This window comes from Mytilus edulis, chromosome 1 (genome assembly GCF_963676685.1).
Source record: "Mytilus edulis chromosome 1, xbMytEdul2.2, whole genome shotgun sequence".
Classification (NCBI taxonomy): domain Eukaryota; kingdom Metazoa; phylum Mollusca; class Bivalvia; order Mytilida; family Mytilidae; genus Mytilus; species Mytilus edulis.
In genome coordinates, this window is record NC_092344.1 from 112,944,298 (window position 1) to 112,956,695 (window position 12,398).

General features: G+C 31.5%; 1 protein-coding gene across 2 annotated transcripts; it reads left to right on the forward strand.

Moving 5' to 3' along the window:
• The first annotated feature begins 4,111 nt into the window (after positions 1–4,111).
• On the forward strand, positions 4,112–11,686 carry LOC139500151 (annexin A13-like). Of its 2 annotated transcripts, XM_071288893.1 has the most exons (9): positions 4,113–4,209; positions 5,216–5,306; positions 5,648–5,742; positions 6,057–6,170; positions 6,813–6,903; positions 7,279–7,427; positions 8,705–8,885; positions 9,225–9,337; positions 11,270–11,686. In XM_071288893.1, exons 1-9 carry the CDS (start codon positions 4,189–4,191, stop codon positions 11,393–11,395), a joined length of 981 nt encoding a protein of 326 aa, XP_071144994.1. In that variant the 5' UTR covers positions 4,113–4,188; the 3' UTR covers positions 11,396–11,686. The 2 variants fall into 2 exon arrangements, with proteins under 2 accessions (XP_071145002.1, XP_071144994.1); XM_071288901.1 differs by lacking the exon at positions 11,270–11,686 and having other exon boundaries at positions 4,112–4,209; positions 9,225–9,343.
• Positions 11,687–12,398: the final 712 nt, after the last annotated feature.

Here is a 12,398-nt window from a genome sequence, read left to right on the forward strand (position 1 = left end):
AAATCCGGGTTCCAAACTTAAACTGAGGGAAAAACATCAAATATAAGAGGAGAACTACAACACAACAGAAACACAACACTAAAATGCAACACACACAGAAACAAGTTGTAATATAACAATGGCCATTTTCCTGACTTGGTACAGGGCATTTTAAGAAACAAAATAGTGGGTTGAACCTGGTTTTGCGGCTAGCCAAACCTCGGACTTTTATGGCAATGTTAAATATAACATTAAAATGACAACATTTCATGACAGGACTACAGTACAAATAAATGCAAGAACATTCAGGACACAGAAATACACAAAAAAACGTTACAATAGAACATTTCGACATGCTAATAGTTATCAAAGGTACCAGCTAGGCTTATAATTTAATACACCATACTTGTGTTTCGTATACATAAGACTCACCGGTGACGCTCAGATCAAAATAGTAAAGAAAGTGAAACAAGTACAAAGTTGAATATCATTGGTGACCCAAAATTAAAAAAAATGGTGCCAAATACGGCAAAGGTTATATATGCCTGGGATAAAGAAAATCTTTAGTATTTAGAATAATTCTTACTTTTGCAAACAGTAAGTTTATAAAAATGACCATATAATTGATGTTCATGTCAACACCGAAGTGGTGACTTATCACAGAATCAAAACAACACGTAAAACAAAAATTGAAAGCACACACAAGAGTACAAAATAACCTTGCATTGTCACCTACAGAATAACGCTACTCTACAAAATGACGTCACAGGTAAAAGTGACGTCACGATAATTTTCGAAAAGTTTGATATAGTTCAAAACAGGTTTGTAATTATGGCATTTAATGTCTAAACTTCATAAAGCTATGGACCACTGTTCTGGGTTTGCATGGACTATAGGTAACTTGATCATGTCAATCAGGTGAACATTATCCTCGTACACTTTAAAGGTTAAAATATTGTTTATGTAATTATAAGAAATATTTTATTAACTTGTGACATTTTATAAGTCATGAAATAAATCTGCTTATATCAGAATCTGTTGATTCTAGTTAAAAACAAAATAAATAGAAAATACCATTGATATTGTATTGATAAGCAAGTGCATTCAGTTGTAAACATGCATGCATAGTCAGTTTCTAGATGTTAAGTTTATAATATAGTCAATTACAAGTTACAAGTTGCATATATATGATCAATACTCCATGCAATATTTCGTGGGCTGTCAATTGTAAATATTCAAAATCAAAACAAAAAAAAACCCTAAAATAACACAATATAAACAATATATGTTTCCTGTTATAATGGAACTTTATGCGACTGTCTCACAATTGAGATGTTTATAGCTAGCTTAATCCATCATTTTCTACACAAGAAAATGCATATACCAAGTCAGGAATATGACAGTAATGTTGTTATATATCCGTTTGATATTTTTGAGCTAATGAATTTTGCTACTAGTAATTGATTAGGGTCTTTCTGTTTTGAATTTTCATCGGAGTTCGGTGTTTTTGTGATTTTACTTTTTAGCATCATTTGAAATGAAGATACCAATCTACATTTCATATTATCGTATTAAAGCGAAAGTTCGTTTTACAGGAAACAATAAGCTTTTAGACTTCTTGTAATCATATAGCTAGTGAATGAAAATTTACTAGTTTTATCGCAAACTGGATTTGGGTTTCAAGGAAATGATGACAGATCTTTGATTGTCTCCGTTTTATAAAACAAACTTTCGCTATATCAGAGGTTGCAAGATTTCCTCTTATTAATCTGTCATATATACGGCAAAATATATACTCAACCTTAACAAATAGGACAATGGGTTACTTAATGATGCTTATGTTTGTAATACAATTTTAGATGCCGAAATATATTATGCGACTGTTATGCAAGTGAGAGGTTTAGCTTTAAAAACAAGTTTAATTTTCAACATAACAAAATGCCTGTCGCCAAGTCAGGAATATGACAGCTGTTTTCCATTAGTTTAATGTGTTTGATCTTTTGATTATGTCATTTGATATGGGACTTTCCTTTTTGAATTTTCTTCTGAGTTCTACGAAAGCCTACGAAAGCCTATTATGGTAAAAAAAAATAATCTCGTAATTACGAGATAAATATCTCGTAATTAACAGAAAACTATCGCATAATTATGAGATAATTATCGCGTAATTACGAGAAAACTATCTCGTAATTACAAGCTAACATTTTTGTCTCGTAATTACGAGATGATCATCGCGTAATTATGAGATAAGAAGTTTTTTAAGGGAAAACTATCGCTTTATTTCGAGATAATTATCGTGTAGTTACGAGATAAATATCGATGATTATCTCGTAATAACGCGATGATTATCTCGTAATAACGCGATGATTATCTCGTAATAACGCGTTAATTATCTCGTAATTACGAGATAACAAAATCTTATCTCGTTATAACGAGATAGTTTTCTCGGAATTACGCGATAATTATCTCGTAATTACGAGATAAAAAAAATAAATTATCTCGTAATTACGCGATAGTTTTCTCGTAATTACGCGATGATTATCTCGTAATTACGAGATGAAAATCTTAAGTCAGGAGCCTGTAATTCAGTGGTTGTCGTTTGTTTATGTGTTACATATTTGTTTTTCGTTGTTCATTGTTTTACATAAATCACATAAATCTACTGAGCTGATGAAACTCTCGGGGAATTATGGTCCTCGATTAGCGAATAAATGCTATAAAATTAAAACAAAAAATAAAATTTATAAATGGCACAGTCAAAACCGTTTTTCTGAATTTACCTCCATCAAGAAAGGTCAGTCGAATATGTGAAAGCCAAGAATGTATAAGTACCGAAATATGTGTAGAGATAAACAACAAGGTAATTTTGACATTTTGAATATGACAGTTGTTATTAATTCGTTTGATGTGTTTGAGCTTTAGACTTTGTTATTTGATTGGGGACTTACCGTTTTGAATTTTCCTCGGAGTTCGGTATTTTTATGATTTTACTTTTTGCTTGAGAGAAAAACCATTAGCTCCTCAATAACATTTTGGTTTATAAGAAACGTATGTTATAAATCACGTCAATACCAAAGAACTGACTACTCAACGGAGTATACTCTGGGGGACTGGTATCTCCCAAGTGCTATAACAAATGAAAATAACACTTTATAAATGTGTTGCGCTCGAAGCACTTTTCTGGATTATCCTTCGTCCGACACACACACAGTCAAATATTTAAAACAAAGAATGTAGAAGTACTGAAAGGCGTAAAGAGTAATATGACAAAAAAGGGACCTAAGAGAAATAGACATATCCATCAAAAGATAAAAAAAAAGTGAATTGGAACCTTCATTTCTATATGAATAATTTCATTTGTGTTTGCTTGAAATGTTGTCGAACAGATATTTTGCCTTTCCTTCCCTGTCTATCAATGACTATTCTTAAAAAAGCCGTTCCGTTTTATTTTTCCTTTCTTTCATTCTTTTTGGATCTTTTATTTAAACATAAAAAAATACTCAAAAATAGAGAAAAAGTGTTAACAAAGATACCGAATTTAAAGATTAATTCCTAAAGGGGAAAGAAAGTCCATAAAACTAGACAAAATCAAGCCTGCTCGACTATATCATCAAACGATTGCAGGAGCAGCATTATCGATATTTTACTGTAATATCAACTATATCAATATATAATATGAATAACCTCCATTAAATCCTCCTCCATTTTAGGAGGATCCTGGTACACCTAAAAATAAACAACTACCATAAAGTTGATGCACCAAATGCGTTTTTTATAACTGCATCAGATGCCAAATTCCGGACTATAACAAGATGCTGACACCTCGACACATTTTTCATTCCGACAGTTATTCTATAGTGAAGTTTTTCTCGTTTACAATCTACATAGTTAGATATGACTAAATTATAAGTTAAGAAAAGATAAACAAATTTTAATTTCACATGAAAAAGGTGGCGTGTACCAACAAAAAGGTGGAAAAATTATAGTACAGGATGAAAAGAACCTATATCCAGTATATTGTTAAGTGCATTCAATTTAAACTCCCAGCTACACTTGACATTATGAAAGCGTATTGCTTGTAATGTTGTCGCTGAAAATTAAAAGTTTTATATATATTTTTCGGTAGATTGACTTATTGATCACTTTTTTATGCATCGTTTCATTCAATACTCTTCATCCGTTGTCAGTGTAAATAACTTGTGAAGCAGAATGGCGGCTTGTTATCATGAGGTAACATTACTTAATCCATATATACGTTAAGTAATCCATTCATTATCTAATTAACCTATCATTATGCAATTAAATATATTTAATTATCTAAAATATTTATGATTTAATTAAACTTTGAATTGATGTGAAGGAATTAGCGCATTAACGGTATCCAATGTAAACATTTGACAGCTTCAGATCAATATCGTTATGTTTATGTTTTACGATAGCTTATTTACGGATAAAGTACTCTTTTGTTTAGATTGATAAAATGGTGTTTTCTGCAAAACACTGCATGGTTCGTGAACATCCACCGAATCACAAACCATGTATTAAACCCTGACTATAAAAGTCAAAGCAGTTTGTTTACTTCAGTGTTACAAATAGAATTCCAAGATTCATCAAACAACATCTACCTTCTGTCAAATATAACAAAAAACTTCTGATATTAAACCATTTCTATGTCATCTTTTCTTTTATATTTTGCGGTTTTCGAATTCCATCAAATTATTCATTCTAATGATAAAAAGCTACGCAATGTGAGCAGTATTGACCCAAGAATGTATCAGCAACGAACAAACAGGAGAATTTTATATACCACTTACGTGGCGTGATAGCAGAAATTGATTCTTTGGAAGACCCTACGTTGGTTCAAATCCACAACCTACGTTTCAATGAAGTTTCATATGGTACACGGTAGTTTAAGTTTTTCCATCACGGGTTTTGCATTCCCAATTGCGCACAGCGGTTGTCGAATTCCAATCTGTATTTTCCATGTGTATGTCAAATAAGGGAAAACAAACCATCTTCAGAAGATTTTGAAAAAAAATGATTTTCTTAAAAAAAAAAAAAAAAAAAAAAAAAAGTCTATGTACACATGTTTTTATATAAAACTGTCATCTTTTGTTGTTAAAATTGAGGGATCACATGACTAATCGTATTAACTGACTTCACCATATATAAATAGTGTAATATATTTAGTTCAAATTGTCAATGTAAACTAAAAAAAAATTCTATTTTATTTCAGGGCACAGTTAAGGGGAAAGGAGAGAGTGATTTCACGAATGGTGATCAAGAGAAAATATCAGAACGTTTGCGGAAAGCTATGAAAGGACTGGGTAGGTGAATCCCGAAATATTTATTTTTAAAGTAGTGGAGATCAATATTGCAATATTGTAAACCACTGTTGTCTTAATACATTTGGTCAAATAGCTTCTTTCTACCGTTTCTTCGTATTTATACATTCCTGACTTTCAAACATTTGAATTTGAGCCGTTCCTGGTGAAGGTTCATCCAGAAATGCATTTAAAAATATTTTGAAATTCATAAAGTCTGTTTTTATTTACAAATGTAAATGGAATTTACTCGGATACTGGTATAATTCAAAAGAAATTAAAACTCCAAAACAACTTTACCACATTTACATTCTAACTTTATTCTCTTTGTATGCTTGCTATAGGTACTGATGAAAAGGTGATAATTGAAGTGTTGTCTTCGCATACCAACACACAATTACAGACTGTTAAATCTACTTACAAGACCTTATATGGAAGGGTAAATATGCTTAGTTTTTTGTTATTGAAAGCAGCATAATACGACAGTCAACTAAATAGAAAAGATAATAAAGGTATGCAAGGTTATTAGATTAAATCATAAATGTTTTGAAACTTGACATACAACCAAAATCCATATTTTCATTCTAAAACGGATATTCTCTTCTTATTCATTTTAAACATTATTTCTGACTACATGTCTATGAAGCTACAAAAATGCCTACTTAAATTATTTTTTTAATCCTAGAATAACGTTTTTTAAAGTTTGCTTAGTTCGTCATGACATTGATTCTGTGCAAATAACTTACATTATAGGACTTAGAAGAGGACCTGAGAAGTGAGCTATCGGGACATTTTGAAAGCCTTTGTATATACAGACTGACACCGTCTACTGAATTTGATGCCAAATGTCTTCGTAAAGCCATGAAGGTAAGTTGTATAACTTAAACATGTGATTAGCCACAATAGATACATCGCATTTCATACATCTTTTAAGCTTACTTGATTAAATCCTATGAAATTATTTGGATCGACACCTCTAGTCATTGACTATACTTTTTTTGACATATAGTTTACCATTAAATTGAGAATGGAAACAACGAGTGTGTCAAAGAGACAACAACCCGATCAAATCAGTAAACAGCGGACGGCCACCAGTGGGCATAGACTAGACGGTTGGTTTTCCCGTTTGAATGGTTTTACACTAGTAATTTTTTATGCCCTTTATAGCTTGCTGCTCGGTGTGAGCCAAAGCTCCGTGTTGAAGGCCGTACCTTGACCTATAATAATGGTTTACTTTTTAAGTGTTACTTGGATGGAGAATTGTCTCATTGGCACTCATACCACATCTTCTATATCTATGATTTAATGTAGAAACATTGCCAATTTTAATTTCAATTTTTAGAATTAAAAATCTATGTATATAATTACAGATGAGACATCAGTTTGAGTAGTTTATCTATATACACTGGGTATATGTTTTTTTGCAATATCCAATAAACATTATAAAAGTTGAATTATTCTTTGCATGGCAAAATCACAGCATACAACTTTTTGTAATTTGTTTTGCAGGGTATTGGTACAAAGGAGGTTACCTTGATCGAAATTCTTTGTTCACATAATAACTCTGAAATTAAGGACATTAAAGAAGACTACAGGAAAGGTATGTCAGACATTGTGTTACTTTCTGTGTTTTATATAAGGGGCTTGTCATATATTTTGATAATCACTTCAAAGAACATCCAACGAACAATAAAGCTTAAACACACAAAGCTTTTTTCAACAAAGTGATAAAACACAAAGAAAAAAAAGTATAACAAAAATACTGAACTCCAAGGGAAATTCAAATAGGGTAAGTCGATAATAGCTGACAAAATCAAACGTTGTCAAGAAACGGAAAAACTTTAAAATAACACAAAGAGATAGCATATCTTACTCTGCATGCTGCATTTGTAGATTTCGATATTGATCACAACAGAATGTTTTCTTAGTTCCTAAATATTTAACAGTATCTCAATATTGTTTTGCTATTATATAGTTTATGAGAGAGATCTAGAAGAAGATATTAAAGAAGAGACCAGTGGGGATTTCCAACGTATATTGGTGTCTTTGCTGCAGGGAAACAGAGACGAAAATCAAACTGTGGACCAAAAACAAGTAGAAGAGGATGTTAAGGAATTAAAACAGGTATATTGTAGTATTGTCAAACAAAAATTATATAGATGCATGAAATAACGCTGCACACTTTTAACAGCCAGTCAATCCATACCTTTCCAAAACCCGTCAAGTCAAAAGTTATAGGTCTGTTGTTTACTTCATTAATGAAACAACGGAATTCCTGATTTATAGAAATAAGTATAGATGGTAAATTTGAATAGGTGCATGTCATATACAATGAACGATGTAATGAATGGAATATCCATCTGTTTCGTTACTTGATCTTACTTATACTAATACATCCGGCAAGGCTTTACAATATTCCACTTTGAACGTTTGAACGGTAACAGACGGTAAATTCGGGACAGCGCTTCGGATATACAAGTTATAACATGATAACATGCAATTCAATGTTTCTGTTGTTTTCCTCTTGTTGTTTGTGTGTTTCCCTCAGTTTTAGTTTGTAACCCGGATTTGTTTTCTCTCATTTGACTTTCGAAAACGGTATACTACGGTTGCCTTTATTTAAAGAATATATGTGGTATAAACAATGTTGAAATGAATAAAACATAATAGTAAACCAAAAATAGTTAAACCGGATAATTGTACAACTTGTGTATGCCATATGAGATCATATTAAGTAGATCCAAGTTCAAGTTTTCTTGTGAAGCTATTTTTTTCCTTTTTGAAGTTGTGTCTCGTGAAAGGATTTGTGATATTTGAACATCGGTAAACTACTGTTGCGACTCGCCTCTTATCCGTTGATGTAATTCTCTGTCTTTTCTTATTTATGATAAAAATATTTCCGATTAAGGTCAAGTTCAGAATGAAATATAGAAAAACCTTTACTAAGTTTTCGTGGTCATTTAGCTCCAAACGTTTGACCATTTCCATACACCCCTGGTTTTCAAATGTTTGGGTTTGAGCGTTCATTATGAAGGTCAGTCAAGAAAATTGCTTCTGACGCACGAAATTTATTTAGTTTTATCTTCCCTAATCAATTGATCACTTCGTAAAAAGGAGTTTATAGTCATTTAATAATTCCACCAGGAATCAGGCTACTCCGCCCACCCTTTGCCAAGAAAAGAGAAAAAGAAACGTACCTCTTAAAAGGATATAAAACAGAACTTTAAAATAATAATAAAAACCAACTATAAAATATGAAATGACACTAAAGTCTATGGTGCACAAAGCATAAAGACAATAGCTAAGATATGTTATCTTTGGGAAACTATCTGAAAATCAGAAAACCCAAATGAATGAAGTTGTAAATGCAGACATGTCCAACTTTTTAACATACATTGCAGGCTGGAACTAAACTTATGTTTGGAACTGACGAATCTGTGTTCAACAAAATATTAGCAAAACGAAGTTTGTCACATTTGAAGGCTGTTTTTGAAGCATATAGATCTGATGAACAGAAAGACATAGAAACTGTAGTAGCAGATGAGATGAGTGGAGATTTGTGCAAAGCATTTCTTGCTGTTGGTTAGTTTTGTTAAAATAATTGTTCAGAGGATTATTTAACAAATAAATGTACATAACATTAGGCAAACTAGATAATGAACAAAGCTTTTGATTTATAATTCACTGGTTAAATGTTACTTATTCTAATTTCAAACCAAAACTTTTCAACATGTCGCCATAGAATTATTTAGCCTGATGATCAGATTGAAGTATTGCTTCTATACACTACATGTATATTCAATTGCTTAGTACTTTCTTTATTATTTTGTTCCAAGGTTATGACAAAAATCATATTATTAGTGATGCCAGACGCAAAATTAAAATTAGATTTCTAGTATATATATATTTGTTTTATTTCAGTGAGGTTCATTAAGGATCCTCTCGAATACTTTGCTAGTTGTTTCCATGAGACCATGTGTGGTCCAGGGACAGACGATGAACGTCTGATGCAATTAGTAGTTGCTCACTGTGAGGTATGAATAAAAAAAATCTAAAGAAGTATTTCAGGAAACGTTCTGCTTAATTTGTTCACTTTTTCACTAAGTCTTATCTTTAAAAGTTTAATTTGTTCACTTTTTCACTAAGTCTTATCTTTAAAAGTTTAATTTATTCAAAACGTTTTCTGATTTTGGTTATCTAACCAATAAATAAAGGCAACAGTAGTATACCGCTGTTCAAAACTCATAAATCCATGGACAAAAAACAAAATCGGGGTAACAAACTAAAACCGAGGGAAACGCATTAAATATAAGAGGAGAACAACGATATAACACCGAAACGTAACACACACAGAAACGGACCAAGCATCAGACAAAACACCACGAGAATAACAAATATAACATGAAAACCAAATAAATGCATTGCAATGATGGAATATCTTTTTATTCTTCATTTCAATGGTTTTTCAGAATGGATACTTTCTAAAATCGTTTATGTCATATAGTTTGTAACTTGAGCTTCTTAACATCTGCTGTACTTTATGGTAGAGTCGAGCACCGTTTGAAAGTCTATTGCGTCTCAATCCTTTTCTGTTATTGCATAGTGAGCACCCCTGACAATTGACATGTAATGTCTGGTGATGATAAAAAAATGAAATTTCCAATGATAAAACATTCGTTATATATTTGTTCCGCTCTTAGTATACTTGCTTTCCGATGTAAAGAGGTGTTTGGCTGATTTCTAACTTGACCTTGTCAGGTATGTTTTCCCCTTTTTTATTTGATTTTTTTTGTCTCCAAATGTTCCAAGTTGGGTAAAGGTAAATAGACTCCATTTTACCATCAGTTGTCCATCATTATTATGTAGTGAACTAATTTGAATTATCTTTTATTGAAACATCTTATACTCTTCTATGCCTAAAGTGTTTATTTCACAGCTCAAATTGCTGCATATTAAGTTTTATTATTGCTTCTATATCACTTATCAGAAGCGTTGCCTCTTATATTGAAATTGAACACAAGCTCTGTAAAACTAGGCATATCATACAATGCTATATATGTCTCTGATGAAACATGCACCCTTGTTCTGTTATCATATATTCCATCGTGTAATCCTACCATTTTCCCTGAACTAACATAAATACTACCAACATGATCAAGGATTGCAAAAGTTTCGGATGAAAAACTCGAGCTTAACTGAGTCAATATACTTTTCTCCTATGCAATCTTGTTCACTGCGTTTTTTGTTTATATTTTATAGTAATTATAATAACACAATAATGACTACTGTGCCCCTAATTCTGACAACTTTGCCTATTATGTCTATTTGTTTTCTTCACACATTGTTGTCAATATACCATGGAATGTATGCGACTGTCAAAAAAGTGAGAGGTTAAGGTAGTTATAAAAACTGAATAAAAAAATGCTTATACCAAGTCAGGAATATGACAGTTGTTATGCTTTCGTTTGATGTGTTTTGGGCTTTGATTTTAACATTGGATTATAGAAATTCTGTTTTGAAGTTTACCCGCAGTTCGGTATTTTTGTTATTTTACTTTTTGCATCGACCTGAGAATGGGAAAGGGATTAAGGTTCATCTCAATTAAATCTACATTGTATAGAAAATTTGGATGCAGATCTTAATGACTGGGAGTTAATATTAAATTATGAATACTTGCGCAGTAGTTTTAATGATTATTATAATGTAACTATTTCATTTTGCCGTACATGTTTTTTTTTTTATTATCTTAAGAAACAGATGAAGCTCTGTCATTGGAAAAAATGTATTCAATATCGTAGCGTTATCCAAACTGATATCACAACACTGATCGTATAGAAGAAATAATTGTTTTGTATGATTTTAATCCAAGTCCTGTAACTTTTGCTAATAAATAAAGATTGACGGCCAAGTCCCTTGTTCAGAAGTATCAAAATATGCCTGAATGTTAACTTATCATTTACTTCCAGGTTGACCTGAAGGATATTGCTGATAAATATATGGAACTGTACAAGAAAGGGTTAGCGTTAGCCATAGAGGAGGACACTTATGGAGATTATAGGAAATTATTGTTAAAACTTTCAGGAAAGGATTGATTTGATGATTTTAACCTTGTTTTAGAACCATTGATCACTTGCCATTTTATATCATTTTTAGATTTTACACATGTTAATTTTTTAGAATATTTTGACTTTTATACACACATCTAACTGAATGCCACAGAAAACTTTGTTTAGTAACTTTTAATGTTGCAATGAAAACATATTATTTTTGTAGGTATTTACATGTATAAATATCATTTAACTATGATTTAAAAATATATTGGAAAGTAATTCTTTTTTTGCAAATGTATGGATTTTCCAAATTAAATCAGCTTCTATATAGTGTTATAGTGTTATCTTTTTATAACCATATAGTTTAAATAATAACCACACAAAAATAATTGAGACATGAATTAAAGTTATGGGAGTCTCCTAAGGAAAATGTGTATAGATAGATGTAAGTGGAAATGACTGTCCATATTTATGGTCAACCCAATGAAACCACGCCGATAACTTCAAAATAGTAGGCGCACAATTTTATGTCTTGTTGAAGAATCTGTGCTAGTTTGGTGGAATTCAGTCAATACGTTTTCGAGGAGTTGCTGATCAACAAAAGGTAAAATCACAAAAATACTGAACGCAGTGGAAAATTCAATTGGAAAGTCCCTAATCAAATGGCAAAATCAAATGACAAAACACATCAAACCAATGGACAACAACTGTCATATTATTCCTGACTTGGTACAATGACACAAACAAAAGCATTGCAAAATATCAGAAGGGCCCTGTATAACTACAGCTGGATGCTGCAAGGCAAAAACAATAACTATGACTCTGGAGTATGGTCATGCATTATCCATCTTTACATCTTAGATATCAATAAATGTTTACTATGGGTTAGACAAAACGTGTCTTGCTCAAATACAAAATTTCAATTCTGATATCTATGATGAGTTTCTTTGGTCCGAGCTTTACATAACAATATCAGAAGATATTTTTTTATATAGAATTCTATGTCTACATATAGAAGCTCATTTGGATGATTATTTTTATAAAG